The sequence below is a fragment of the Aquarana catesbeiana genome, linkage group LG06, assembly GCF_042186555.1.
Source record: "Aquarana catesbeiana isolate 2022-GZ linkage group LG06, ASM4218655v1, whole genome shotgun sequence".
Lineage (NCBI taxonomy): Eukaryota > Metazoa > Chordata > Amphibia > Anura > Ranidae > Aquarana > Aquarana catesbeiana.
Genome location: NC_133329.1, coordinates 45039956 through 45055342, shown reverse-complemented (window position 1 = coordinate 45055342; position 15387 = coordinate 45039956). Strand labels below are relative to the sequence as shown.

The following is a 15387-nucleotide window of genomic DNA, read 5'->3' as shown; positions in this document are numbered from 1 at the left end:
TCTACCTTCTGGGTCTTTAATTTCTGATGATAAGGTGAATGGTGTGGATCGGTGAAATGCAATTAGAGTTCCCCTTTGCTTGGTACAGGCAGAAGCCGTGTAAATTTGTTGATAAAAAGGAGAAATATATTTTGGAGTAGAATCTTTGGTGAAGTGTGTTTCTTGGAGGCATACTATGTGAGCCTTCTTGTTATGGAAAGTACGGAAGGCTTTGGTCCTTTTTTGAGGGACATTTATTCCCTGAACATTCAGGGAAAGTATATTCAGTGGTGCCATGGCAACAGATCAAATAGTTTTGACTTACTTTTTGTTATGCAGAGCTGACTGCGCAGATCAACCTGTGTGGACTGAAGAGATGAATAGATAGAAAAGAAACCAGTGAATTCTGGAGTAAAGAGTAAACAAAAAACATATGAGATTAAATGATACATTGTATAAATTATTTTTTGCAAGTAATCACAATTTACCCGTGAAAGAGAATAAATATCTCTCTCAGGGGAATAAGTGCCTTCGTCACACTCCCACATAATATGGTTGGGAGAATGAGGAGGGCTAATGGGGGTATACGGATCTTCCGCTTACAGGAGAGAAGTGCTATGTCAAAAGACATCAAAATGATGTTTCATTAATTGGAGTGCAGAATATAGTTTTTGTTGAAATTATTTATTCCAGGGTGGTTGTATATGGTTAGTTTTTCCCTAGGCTAAATAATTCAGTTAGAAAGGTACTGTTAATAACTTTGGTATTGATGAAGATAGTTTGAATTATTTTGGGATTTTAACCCTTTTAGAGTAAACAATTACATATTTTATTCATATGTAACTGTTTAGATATGTTAACTCATAAAATTGAGGTTGTATTGCTTCAGATTAGAATAAACAAAAACATAATTCTAGGAACTAGTTAGGTAATAATATATTTGTTTTAAGAAAAGAAAGAAAAAGCTTCCATTACTTCTGGATTATTGAACATATTTGTCCTAAAAAGTAATAAATCTATTGTTATTACCTGATGATAATATATAACTGAACAAGAATTTCCTTATTTCACTTATATATTCTAAGGCTATATGAATCAGAAGTAATAAGAAATATAACTGGAATGTAACATGATCCCACACAGTGTGTGACTATCAGAATGCAGTTACATTCAGTTATAAATATAGGTTTTTTATAGAGAACCATCTCTTAGTATAATAAATGAAGAGATATCAGGAATTAGGATGTCAGTCCATTGAATCTTCTTGGTCCATGGATGATGTGGCATAACGGCCTCTTTTGTGAGAATGATGATTCCCATTTTGTTCTGAAATTTTCTGGGTGCTGCCTGAAGGTGAAGATGATGCCATTCTTCTGCGTGTGGGAGAGTTGCTGCTTGTGGGTTCTGTCAGATTTAATTTTAAAAGGGTTTGTTGTAGTTCATCTGCTGATCTGCTTCTGTAAATTGTACCTTGGTAGTTAAATCTGACTGAAAAGGGGAAGCCCCATTGATACATAATGTTGTGGCGTTGCAGTTCCATTAGTTGGGGTTTCATGGATCGTCTTTTAATAATAGTAAGTTGGGATAGGTCAGCAAAAATTTGATAATTGTGTCCTTGAAAATTAAGTTCCTTTTTTTCTCTTGCAGCAATTAGTATTTGTTCTTTCGTTCTGTAATAATGAAATTTTGTGATTATATCACGTGGGGGTCCATCTTTCTTTTTGGCTGTGAGGGCTCTGTGTACTCTGTCCAGTTCTAAACGTTCAATAGGGATATCTGGCTTTAGTTCTTGTAATAGAGCAGTAATAGTAGATTGCAGGTCTGTCACAGATTCAGGTATTCCCCTTATGCGCAAGTTTGAACGTCTGGCTCTATTTTCGTAATCTTCGAGCTTAGTTTGAAGTATTAAATTCTCTTTTTTTAATTGTTCCAATTCTGTTATATTTTCTTGGGTAGTAATTTCAATTTCATCCATTTTTATTTCTAAGGCTGCGGTGCGGTTTCCCAGCTCTCTTATTTCTTTGGTTAGGCTTTTTGTTATTTGGTCTGAGGTTTGTTTTAAAGCCTTATGAAGCATCTTTTCAAATTGTAATAATATTACTGGGGATACTGAGGAGGCTTGTGGAGAAGTTTGTGAGAGGATTTGTTCTGTATCTGACTCAAATGGAGAGTCTTGCTGTGACATTTTCTGTCTGTGAGAGCGCCCTGATGCTGTATCTTGTGAGGTGACTGGAGCTGCTTCAGCTGCAGTGAGTGCCTGTGAGCTCTTTGTGAGGTGATTTTTATTTCTGCCACGGTTTCCTCCCAGTACCATATTTCCTGCCCAAACTTTCACAGTTTGTTCCCTGGGGCAAAAAGGTTCAAATGGATACCTTTTGAGCCTGCAGGCTCCGCTTTGTCCTTCTCTTCTCTCCTCAGCGGTGTGGAGCTCTAACAATGCATGTCTGCTCCGCTCGGCTCCGCCTCCTGCTCCCTCCATGATTTGTTTTTTTAAAAAAATATTGGTCATATATATTTAGTCACTATATTCGCATTTTTCTGGATTTCATGTATTGGCGTGATATATATACAGTGTATATATGTATATATAGACCAACACAAAGTGGCACATAGTTGTGAAGTGGAAGGAAAATGATAAATGGTTTTCAAAAATGTTTTACAAATAAATATGTGAAAAATGTGGGGGGCATTTGTATAGCGCCCCCCTGAGTCAATACTTTCTGGAACCACCTTTCACTGAAATTACAGCTGCAAGTCTTTTTGGGGATGTCTAATAGACATGTAAGTCAAAGTACCCCATTTTCAGTGGGTCCTACACTGTTCATAAAATAAAAGATAATTCCCACTTCTCAAAATCTCATATTTACTTATTAAGAGCGGGTGTTTTTAGGTAGCCTTGCAAGATTTGAAAAGCAACCTTTTTTGTGTATGTGTGCGCTATTTATATGGTGTAATTTACATTATTTTGTCACACAAGGAAGCAGTAACTATGAGATTAACCCATGAGCAACAATTGCACCAAGCCATGGCAAAGTCTGAGAGTTCACTGAATTTTACATTGTTAGACCCCATGAAAGCTGTGATAGTCCGATCATATGCTAATCCTCGTGACCTGGAAAATACCTCCTCATAGAGATCAATAGGAGAAAGTATTGTAGGTTACATGAGATGGTTTGTATAACTGGAATAAATAAGATCCCAGAATGTGTGGATCTAGACATGGGACCCTTTATTTCTTATCCACACCCTAAACTAATGAAGTCTGTGCCACTTAAAGTGATTGTAAAGTCTTGTGTGTTTTTTTTTTTTTTTAAATAGCAAACATGTTAAACTTACCTGCTCTGTGGATTTGGTTTTGCACAGAGTGGCCCGAGTCCCTCTTCAGCACTCCTGGCCATTTCCTCCTGTTGAGTGCCCCCACAGGAAGCAGCTTGCTATGGGGGCACCTGAGCCAAAATCACAGCTCCCTGTGTCCATTCAGACATGGAGCCGCAACTTGGCCCCACCCTCTCTCTCTCTCATTGGCTCACTGAATTTGATTGATAGCAGCGGGAGCCGATGGCGCCACGCTGCCGTCTCAGCAAATGAGGAGAGGAGTCTCAGCAGCCGAGAAACTCCTGCAACATCGCTGGTTAGAGATGGGCTCAGGTAAGTATTAGGGGAGCTGAGGGCTGCTGCACACAGAAGGCTTTTTATCTTAAAGGGGAAGTAAACCCATCCATAAAATAGTTACATTTCTGTCACGTGCCAGAAATGTAACACTCCAATTGGTTGTGCTCTCAACCAAACTGTCAAAACATCCAAGGGCCCTGAGATTAACCACTTGCTTACTGGGCACTTAAACCCCCCTCCTGCCAAGACCAATTTTCAGCTTTCAGCGCTGTCACACTTTGAATGACAATTACTCAGTCATGTAATACTGTACCCAAATGATTTTTTTGTCCTTTTTTTCATACAAATAGAGCTTTCTTTTGGTGGTATTTGATCACCTCTGGGTTTTTTATTTTTTGAGCTATAAATGAAAAAAGACCGAAATTTTTTTTAAAAAATGCATTTTTCTTCGTTTCTGTGAAATAAATTTCGCAAATTAGCAATTTTTCTTCATAAATGTTGGCCACAATTTATACTGCTACATATCTTTGGTAAAAAATAACCCAAAGTAGTGGATTTTATTTGGTCTGTGTGAAATTTATAGAGTCTACAAGCTATGGTAAATCATAAAAAAATGATCACATCTAATGTACCGAGGCCTATCTCAATTCTTGAGACCCTAACAAGCCGGGAAAGTACAAATGCTCCCCAAATGACCCCTTTTTTAGAAAATTCCAGTGTATTTAGTAAGAGGCATGGTGAGTTATTTGAAGTTGTCATTTTTTCCCACAATTCTTTGCAAAATTAAGATTTGATTTTATTTTTTATTTTTTTTCACAAAATTGTCATTGTAATAGCTTATTTCTCACATGGAATGTGCATACCACAAATGACACCCCAAAATACATTCTGCAACTCCACCTGAGTATTACAATACCACATGTGTGGGACGTTTTCATTAACTGGCCACATACAGAGGCCCAACATGCAGGGAGCACCATCAGGTGTTCAAGGAGCATAAATTACCCATCTAACTTGTTGACTACCTATTACACTTTTGAAGGCCCTGGAGCACCAGGACAATGGAAACGCCCAGAAAATGACCCCATTTTGGAAAGCTAACACCCCAACGTATAATCTATGAGGCATAATGAGTCTTTTGAACGGTTCATTTTTTTCCAGAAGTTTTTGGAAAATGTGGAAAAAAATGAAAACGCATTTTTCTTTACACAAAGTTGTCCATTTATAAGATATTACCAACACATAGCATTTACATAGCAAAAATGACACCCCAAAATACATTCTGCTACTCCTCCTGAGTATGGCAATACCACATGTGTGAGACCTTTACACAGCCTGGCCACATACAGAGGTCCAACATGCAAGGAACACCATCAGGTGTTCCAGGGACACATAGCATGCACATACCAAGAATTACACCCCAAAATACATTATGCTGAGCAAAGGGTAAACGAAAGATTACCTGTGGTTTTAGTAGTGCAGTTGTCCACAGGAGGATAGCACTGGTCCAGGCAGCAGGCAGGGACTTGGTCAGCAACAGCGAATTTTTCAGGCAGCAGGCAGGGATACTGTCCATATACAGTCCAGGGTCAGTGCAGAGATATTGTCAGCAGTGCCAAAAATATTGGTCCTGGCAGTAGGCAAGTCCATGTGGTGTGGTCAGTGCGACAGACAGAGGCATGACGGCAGTAAGTCCTACAGGCAGCAGGCGGAATTAGGGCCTTGTGCAGGACAGAATGGGGACAGGGGTAGAGGCTTCTCCCACCCAAATCTCTTTGAAGCCTCCGAGTCTCCAGACCCTAATCTAGGAATGAGAAAATAAAGAAAATTGTTTTCTTCATCCAGAAAAACTATTCTGGAGCCCCTCACATATGTGAGACCCCTGTGTTGAATCCCACTAGTCCAGTTGCAGGGTACAAGATCAGTCCAAGAGGCAGGCAAATATCATGGTCAAACAGTCCAAGGTCAGTTCCAGATCAGGCAGAGGTATGTACAGAATCGGCAGACAGAAGCATGGTCGAATAACAAGCCAGGGTCAGTTACAGAGCAGGCAGTGGCATAAGGGGTGTGAAGGTGTGTGAAGGCAGGAACTGAGGATTACGTTTACTATACTTCACTAATAATTTATTGAAGTATGTTAACGGTGAAAACAGTCACCTATGCAGAGGCCTGGTTGGGAAGGACATTGTGCACAATAATAAGATGGTTCTCTTCTGACTCCTGCTCTGGTACACACCTTACATCTTTTTTGACGTCTTTGGCCTGTTGGTTTGGGAGGGATTTTATCAGGAAAATGGGGCTTGGAGAGTCGACTAATAACATCTGTTTGGATATTTTCTGGTGGGCCGTTTGGGAATATAAGGGTAGTGAAAACTTCCTCTTGGTAGCCAAAGAAGCGTTTGGGGTTTTGGGTAGAGTTGCGGTAAATTACATATGAATTGTATATGGCCAATTGAAAAAAAATAAAAAAATAAATTGCGACTTTTTTATACCAATGGTATGTCCGTCTTGTGGCAAGGTATGGTTCCATCATTTGGTCATTGAAGTCGACTCCCCCCATAAATAAATTATATTCATAGATGCATTTTGGTTTTTGTATGGGGCCATTCCTTCTGGGGATTTCCACAAACGTATACTTGTGGATAGAAGACAACATGTAGACATCCCTTCTGTCCCTCCACTTCACTGCCAGAATCTCGTTGTTACGCAGACTTGCCGTTTCTCCTTTTCTCAATTTCTTATTGACAAGACTTTGAGGAAAGCCCTTCCGATTCTTTTTTATGGTGCCACATGCTGACGTCTTCTTCCGATGAAGGTTGTGGAACAGGGGCAGAGAAGTGTAGAAGTTGTCTACATACAGGTGGTAGCCTTTCTCCATTGGGGGTATATGAGGTCCCAAACAACTTTCCCGCTGGATCCCAAGTAGTCCGGGCAATTAGGGGGCTGCAGCTGGGTGTCCTTCCCTTCGTACACTATGAAGGAATATGTGTACCCTGTGACTCGGTCACATAATTTGTACACCTTCACTCCATAGCGGGCCCTTTTGCTGGGGATAAATTGCTTAATTTTAAGCCTGCCGCTAAATTTAACAAGGGACTCATCCACACATATGTGTTGGTCCGGGGTAAACAATTGGGGGAATATTTCTGAAAAATAATTAAGTATTGGCCGAATTTTGTAAAGCCTGTCATAATTTGGATCATTTCGGGGAGGGCACTGGGTATTGTCACTGAAATGTAGGAACCTCATTATCATCATATACCTAGTTCTGGGCATTACCGCGGAGAAGAGCGGCATGTGGTGGAGGGGATGGGTTGAACAATAGAAACGCAATTGATTTTTTTTGGTGAGTCCCATATTAAATGTGAGGCCTAAAAAAACCTTGAACTCCTCCACTGTTAGGTCTCTCCATTCATAGGGACGGGCATAATAGGATGTTGGATTTTGCAAAATAAATTGCTTTGCATATAAGTTGCACTGGGCCACAATTGACGCCAACATGTCCTCTGTAAAAGTTAAATTAAAAAAATGTATTGGGGTAAAATTCTCTGTGTCCACCTGGACTCCTGGCTGGGCAGTGAAAGGGGGAACGTTAGCTTCTCCTGAATTAGAAGGAAGCCACAAGGGGTTCTGAAGGGCATAGGAAAGGCTGGCATGGGACCTAACCCTTTGGGGCTGAGGTGACACCCCACTGGTACTTGGCCTTTCTGTTTGAGGTACTGCGGTGCTGGTGTATGGCACTGCGGTGCTGGTAGTTGGTACTGCGGTGCTGGTGGATGCCACTGCCTCCTCACTAGAACGCCTTCGTTTGGTGGGCCGAACATCTTCCTCCTCTGAGCCACTCAATGTTTCACTACTGAGGACTGGCTCATAATTTATGTCAGATTCAGGTTCCGAATTTGAAAGGGAATCTGAAAAAGAGAGCTCCCCGTTGCTCTCGTCGGCCGTGGAAAGAATTTGGTATGCCTTCTCGGCAGAAAAGCATCTAATAGACATGGTTGGTTGCTGGTGGTGATGAGACTGCACAGGTGTGTGCTAAGCCTGCACTGATGGGCACTGATGAGGTGGCACTGATGACCACAGATGTGCACTGATTGATTGCACAGATGTGCACTGATGAGGCGGCACAGATGGGCACTGATGAGGCGGCACAGATGTGCACTAATGAGGCAGCACAGGAGGGCACAGATATCCACTGATGAGGTGGCACAGATGGGCACTGATGAGTCGGCACAGATGTGCAATGAGTCGGCACAGATGTGTACTGATTGCATAGATGTGCACTGTTGAGGTGGCACAGATGGGTACTGTTGAGGCGGCACAAATGGGCACTGTTGTGGTGGCACAAATGGGCACTGTTGAGGCGGCACAGATGTGCACTGATTGATTGCACAGATGTGCACTGTTGAGATGGCACAGATGGGCACTGTTGAGGTGGCACAGATGGGCACTGTTGAGGCGGCACAAATGGGCACTGTTGAGGCGGCACAGATGTGCACTGATTGCACAGATGTGCACTGTTGAGATGGCACAGATGGGCACTGTTGAGTTGGCACAGATGGGTACTGTTGAGGTGGCACAGATGGGCACTGTTGAGGTGGCACAGATGGGCACTGTTAAGGCGGAACAGATGGGCACTGATTGCACAGATGTGCACTGATGAGGCGGTACAGATTGGCACAGATGGGCACTGATTGGCACAGATGGGCACTGAGGTGGCACAGATGGGCACTGATGAGGTGGCACAGATGCGCACTGATTGCACAGATGGGCACAGACGGGCACAGATGGCACAGATGGGGCACTGATGGAACAAGTGGGCACTGATGTGCACAGGTGGGCACAGATGGCACTAGCTATTGATGCTAATGGGTCACTGTGGGCACTGATTGGGCACTGTTAGGGGACACTTTGTTTTTTCAACTGTAGAACTGTAGATAATTACTCACAACGAGTCACAGATCCTCTCCCTCCTCACATGCTGTCTCTGTGTGAGGAGAGAGAGCCAGGGGACACGGCCAACACAGATTTTCCCCGATGCGCGCTCACGAGAGCGCACCGGGAGCGAGGAAAGGGGGCAACGTCAATAGATGTCGTCCCGGCATTGTAGATCCGCGCTGTTGCCGTCATTCGGCTATAGCGCAGATCTCTAGCGGTTAAAGGAGTTGTAAAGGCAGAAGGTGTTTTATCCTAACGCATTCTATGCATTAAAGTGGAAGTAAACCCCCCTATCATTTTCAGCCAAGGAAGCTGCCATCTTGGCCTCTGTTTAATCCACAACTGCCATGATGCTGTATATGTGAAAAGACCCCACGCCCTGGGGAACCCCGAGTTGGCGATCTACAGGGGCTCACTACCACAGACACTTGATATCATGTATATTTAATTATGTACTTTTGTTTTAGTGATTGATTACACACTTTTCTTTACTATTTTCTGTTTCTATATATTTTTGAGGATCTTATGCACATGGTTTTATGAATAGGATCATATGTACTAGATTAATGGTTTCTTTCATAACGCTGCACTGGTTGGTTTTTCATTGTGATATACTTACCTTAGAATGAAGTCCTCCAGCGGTCTGCTGTCACCACTGACATGACAGGGCTTCCATCTTCACATGGTCTTCCTTCCGAGTTTTCAGGCTCTGGCTGTCTGAATGGCCGAGCTGCAATGACATCACTCCCGTGCATGCGGGTGGGAGTCATGGCCGTGGCACAGAGCTCTGAAGGGTTGGCACGAATATGTTGTCCCTTCAGAGCGCATGTGCTGGTGACGTTACCGGCTGCAGAAACAGAGATTATCTCCTAAACGGTGCACATTTAGGAGATATTCCTTGTATCTACAGGTAAGCTTTATTATAAGCATACCTGAAGGTACAAATGTCCCAGCTGTGTTTACTACCAATTCAAGTAAGAAGATAAAAACTTTACAGATTTTGCTCCTATAATGGGGCTGTAAAAGTGAGGCAGTTCCCTAATAGCCAATATCCCTATCAGTAATTATTGAATCTTTACCTGTCAGAATATCAGGGAGGTCTCTGATATCTTTTTGCAGCTCTGAACTATCATATGACTAAATGCTGAGAGCCACAAAGTAAGCCAATGCTGGAGAAGAGATGAGTTCTTTCACAATGAACTACGTCCTATGGGAACATTTCACAATGTCCACCAATCAATGTAGGACTAGGTCACTCTTCACATGGGACACTTTCCTTATCCCACAGAAATCTGTCCGTACCATGAAGGGGGATCGTTGTTGGAGTTTGTTCCCAGAGTCAAAGTTTCCTAATCCTCCCCTGCCTATAAGTCAAAGTAAGTAAATCTTGTAGCCAGAGAGAGATGGATCTCAATCACAACAGTAAATGTCCTGTTTGAAGAGAAATCATTTCTACAAGTGACTTAAAGTGGAACTTTACCCATAACAATGTGATAAAATATAATGTTCTTTAGCAAGGAACATACATTCCACATTAATAATTATGCAACCATAATGAGTGTTTGCTTTAAATTGCCTCCAACATTGCTCCTGTTTCTTCTTACTGGAGGCGGCCATTTTGCTGAAGCCCAGAGTCCCTGAGCAGCAGTAAATCATAAACCCTTTAATTTAATGGTTTCAAAAAACAGTTACATTCCTGGAATGCCGGGATTAGTAACTGTCACATTTGCTTGTGTCCTCAACCAAACTGTCAAACCATCAAATGGTCGATATCATAACTGATCACAAGTGCAGCACCATGGCAGTTTCAGATCAAACAGAAGCAGCTGCCTTGGCTGTAAAAAGGATAAGAGGGTTTCATTATATTTTAAGGCTGTCAGCAGATCGGCCTCTACATATTCAGCAGTGCTTAAAAATAGACAGCAACTGAGCATGTGCAGCAGGGTGAGACCGTGTATTACTGGATGTTACACAGTACTGTATAGACACTTATATTTATTGTTTTACAATCTATACCTGTAAAAGGGGCCGGTATGATGTCATCTAGCAGGACTTCATTTTCTGACTAAAGTTCCTCTTTACCAGGCCTTGTGTGATATGTCAGTTGATACAAATGATTAAACTGTAATAATAATTTCAGCAAACAGTATCACATGACCAAGAGAACCAATCCTAGGCTTCCTTTCATTTTCAATCTGATTGGTTCATGTTGCCAACATGGTAAATTTAGGTGCAGAGCACGCTGCAAGACGCAACATAAAATAGTGAAATAGTGGTGAGACTTACCTCGCTCTTCCAGGAATCTGATCACTGAGGGGTTATATTTCTTTAATAAGATGTATAAAATATCCTTGTCAGTATTACTCCACCCTCTGATCACAGAGTACAGCCTTCTCATCTTATCTTGTGTGGTTGGTTCGGCCCGTATTATGTCACACTGTTCAGATGTCAACAGACTCCTTATCATAAGATCATCCAGAATTGGATCTATCAGATGGATCCTATATATCAGTTCAAACCGATGTCTGTCCACAAAGTGCTCCTTTCCTGTCAATGTAAAATAAATTTATAAACATTTTTTTAATCATTTGTTTTCCCTTGATGTCTACAATTCAATATGTTGGCAGAAGAATGTAGAAATCTATTTTTATTTCCAATATTTAGGAACAAAACCCATTATAATATAACACTAAAGTCACACTGGACTCCATTCACTGAAGTACATCACATGCGGTATTTAGGTGTTCGGACGAATTCCCCCTAAATATCACATGTGATCCTGAAATTGTCACTTCACTATGCTGATTTACCATATTCACCGCAAAACACTCAAAACGATCAGTAAATACCACAAAAACGGGTCAAAGTCAATTCACAGAAGGAAATAAATAAATAAATGAATGTGGTAATTAAAATGTCCGTTACCCCAACATTTCATATTCCTGATCTGTGGTTGCTGTACCATGTACTTGTATGAGAAAGTCTCCTGTTCTCTTTGTATTGCTTCCTTTGTGTGAAATCCTCGGTGTTCCTGCCAGTCCCTCTGCTTTCCTATTAAAAACTGACCACACTAAGCAGGAGAACACACCATGGTCAGTTCTCTAGCTCTGCTGGGAACTCAGCCTGCTCTCCTCCAATGATCAGACTTGTCCTGACAACCAACCCCCACACACACACACACACAGACATTCACTGGGAAGATCAGTGTGCCGCTGCTTGTCCTCCCCCAACTCCTATGCAGCTGAGAACAGAGGGAATGTGATCACTTAGAAAAAGAGGTGAAAAGGTATTTATTATGTTTTTTATTTTTGTACACAAATATTTTGCCTTCCATTTCTATTTTAAACTGAATGGGTTGTTTTACAAGGTGATCGTTTACAATCACTTGAAGTCGTGGTCCAGACATGCCGTATTTAGGAATGTAAATATAGAATTGCCAATTATGAGTAGTCTCTGTCTTTCTGAATCAGTTCTCTCACCAGTAATGTATAGAAACCTAAATATGGAAATCATTGGGGTTGATTTACTTAAAGTGGAACTGCACTGTATCTGAGCTCCACAAACCAAAATGTATTTCATTTATAATATTCAAAGCAAACTCCCCCATCCATCCATCCATCCATCCATCCATCCATGTCTCCATGCTTTATTTTGCTAAGAAATCCTTTAGAAAAACACCCCCCTCTCATTTCTGGTCATGGTCATCTTGAATAAGGGCAGATGATTCATAGAGCAAGTACATCCTGGAATCCATTTGCCCTTAGCTCAGGCATGCAGACAGGATGGTTTACTTAGCTGAGAAAACCCCTCCCCCTCCCCTGAAGACTCCTGGGATTGATGACATCATTTCCTAGACATGGAAACCAGGAAACAACTGAAGAGATGTAAAAAATCGGTTTAAAACAAGTAAATATGATATAATTCTCTATCTCTTTACTAATACTAGCAGCGTGAGGATTCAAAATAGACAATGATGATTGAGAGAGTGAAGTTCCACTTTAATGTATAACTAGAGGAAAACTTTTGTTTTAGCACTGGATAGAGTAGAGAAGGATTAGAACCCCTGTCAGGTTTTATTGCTGTCTGTGCCCCTGTTAGGGAGATTCTCTCTATATGTCCTGTTTACCATTATCACTGAAAGTAAAAGAAAATCCCAATTTTGGGTTGCCCCAGAACAGTAATAGAGGGGGATATTTCAATGAGGTCACTGCTTCTGGTCACCTGGGGGGACTCCAAGGATTCCTTTAACCACTTGCTGACCAGCCGCCATCATTATATTGGGCAGGTCGGCACATTCCCGCCAACTGTCGTAGCTGTACGTCGGTCCCTTTAAGCGTGATCGCGGGCACAAGAGGCAGAACAGGAACGTGTAAACTCACAAATCCCTGTTCTGTGAGGAGAGGAGAGACAGATCGTGAGTTCCTAATAGCTAGGAACAGCGATCTCTCATCTCCTCTAGTCAGTCCCATCCCCCACAGTTAGAACTCACACAGGGAACACAGTTAACCCCTTGATCGCCCCCTAATGTTAACCCCTTCCCTGCCAGTGACATTTATACAGTAATCAGTGCATTTTTATAGCACTGATCGCTGTATAAATGTCAGTAGTCCCAAAAGTGTGTTCAATTTGTCCGCCATAATGTGGCAGTCCCGATAAAATTCGCAGATCACCGCCATTACTAGTAAAAATAATAATAAAAATGACATAAATCTATCCCCTATATTGTAGGCGCTATAACTTTTACGCAAACCAATCAATATACACTTATTGCGATTTTTTTTTTTTTTTTTTACCAAAAATATGTAGAAGAATACAAATCGGCCTAAACTGAGGAGAGAATTAGTTTTTTTTAGAAAAAATTGGGGACATTTATTATAGCAAAAAGTAGAAAATATTGTTGTTTTTTTTTCAAAATTGTTGCTCTTTTTTTGTTTATAGCACAAAAAATAAAAACCGCAGAGATGATCAAATACCACCAAAAGAAAGCTCTATTTGTGGGAAAAAAAAGGACGTTAATTTTGTTTGGGTACAACGTCACACGACAGTGTCAGGTAAAGCGACGCAGTGCCGTATCGCAAAAAATGGCCGGTCATTGAGCAGCCAAATCTTCCAGGGCTGAAGTGGTTAATTTGCAGGGATTTCCTCTCACTTCCTGTTTGGCTATGAGACAGGAAGTGAAGAGAAATCTCCTCAATGGGACACAGATGGAAAAAAAAAACTGACGGGAGTTATGAACCTTTCTTTACTCGATCTAAATGAAGAAAAATAAGTTGTACCTATAGTTCTACTTTAAGGCAAACAGACTGTGCACTTTACAAGTTGCTCCAGAGATTAGTAAATGAGGTAAAGCTTCAATTTACAAAGAATACCCAATAACATGCAAAGAAAAAAGTGCATTTTCCACCCCATTACATGTAGTGAAATGTATCAATTTTTTTCCTGTCATTTAGCCAGATTTTTAGAGACTTTTTTTGTGAATATACAAGAAGATCCATCATTTACTGCAAACCTCCCAATCACTGTAAACATAACACAATGTACATACAAATCACAATGGTCTTCTCCATTGCTAGAACATACACTATATTACCAAAAGTATTGGGACGCCTGCCTTTACACATATATGAACTTTAATGGCATCCCAGTCTTAGTCCGTAGGGTTCAATATTGATTTGGCCCTCCCTTTGCAGATATAACAGCTTCAACTCTTCTGAGAAGGCTGTCCACAAGGTTTAGGAGTGTGTCTATGGGAATGTGTAACCATTCCTCCAGAAGCGCATTTGTGAGGTCAGGTACTGATGTTGGATGAGAAGGCCTGGCTCTTTGCTCTAATTCATCCCAAAAGGTGTTTTATCAGGTTGAGATCAGGACTCTGTGCAGGCCAATCAAGTTCATCCACCCCAAACTCGCTCATCCATGTCTTTATGGACCTTGCTTTGTGCACTGGTACAAATCATTTGGTGGAGGGGGGATTATGGTGTGGGGGTTGTTTTTCAGGGGTTGGGCTTGGCCCCTTATTTCAAATAAAGGGAACTCTTAAGGCGTCAGCATACCAAGACATTTTGGACAATTTCATGCTCCCAACTTTGTAGGAACAGTTTGGGGATGGCCCCTTCCTGTTCCAACATGACTACACACCAGTGCAACCTCGTCCAACATCAGTGCCTGACCTCACAAATGTGCTTCTGAAAGAATGGTCAAACATTTCCCCTCTATGGGGGCGTGGCTTAGCAATGGCCGGGTAAAGATGCGTGTTGAAGGAGCTCCCGGACCCCGTGCTGAGAGCGGTACTATTATGTCGCAGTCATCTTCCCCTACACCCTCTCCGGATACAGATCCACACATGGGGACCCCAGCTGCATTCCGATCAGGGTCTGCAGGCCCCCCACACAGCAAATTCCGTCTGGATGATGATCTTCGCGCCATGCTGCAGGCCCTCCCCACGAGAGCAGACATTGAAACCTTAATCCAGCGTGTAGAGGAAGCCCACAGTAGGGACATACAAGAGGTCAAAACAGAACTACACACAATCAATAACCGTGTGACCGCTGGTGAGAATTTGACCTCCGTTCTGGAATCCCGGGTGCTGTCCTTGGAGCAGGCACGTGAGTCTCATGTTATGGAGGTTCAAGAGATGCAGCTCCATCTAGAAGAAATGGAAGACCATAGCCGCTGCAACAACCTGCGGCTGCGGGGGATCCCAGAGGCCACAGGTTCTGAAGATCTTGCGGAAACGGTTACTGCTATATTCCACAGACTGCTGGAGACACCACCACCCACTTTAGAAATTGACAGGGTACATCGTACTCTGGGTCCAAAGTCTACGGACCCCGCAAGACCCCGAGATGTACTATGTCG

At 42.1% G+C, this 15387-nt stretch overlaps 1 protein-coding gene across 1 annotated transcript in view; it reads right to left on the bottom strand.

Annotated features, from left to right (window-relative positions):
* Positions 1 to 15387, bottom strand: part of LOC141147953 (uncharacterized) — a 483492-nt gene that overhangs the window by 441559 nt on the left and 26546 nt on the right. Inside the window, exon 3 of the mRNA XM_073635113.1 lies at positions 10816 to 11076. Coding sequence (XP_073491214.1) covers positions 10816 to 11076 — 261 coding nt within the window. The remainder of the gene's footprint in view (positions 1 to 10815; positions 11077 to 15387) is intronic.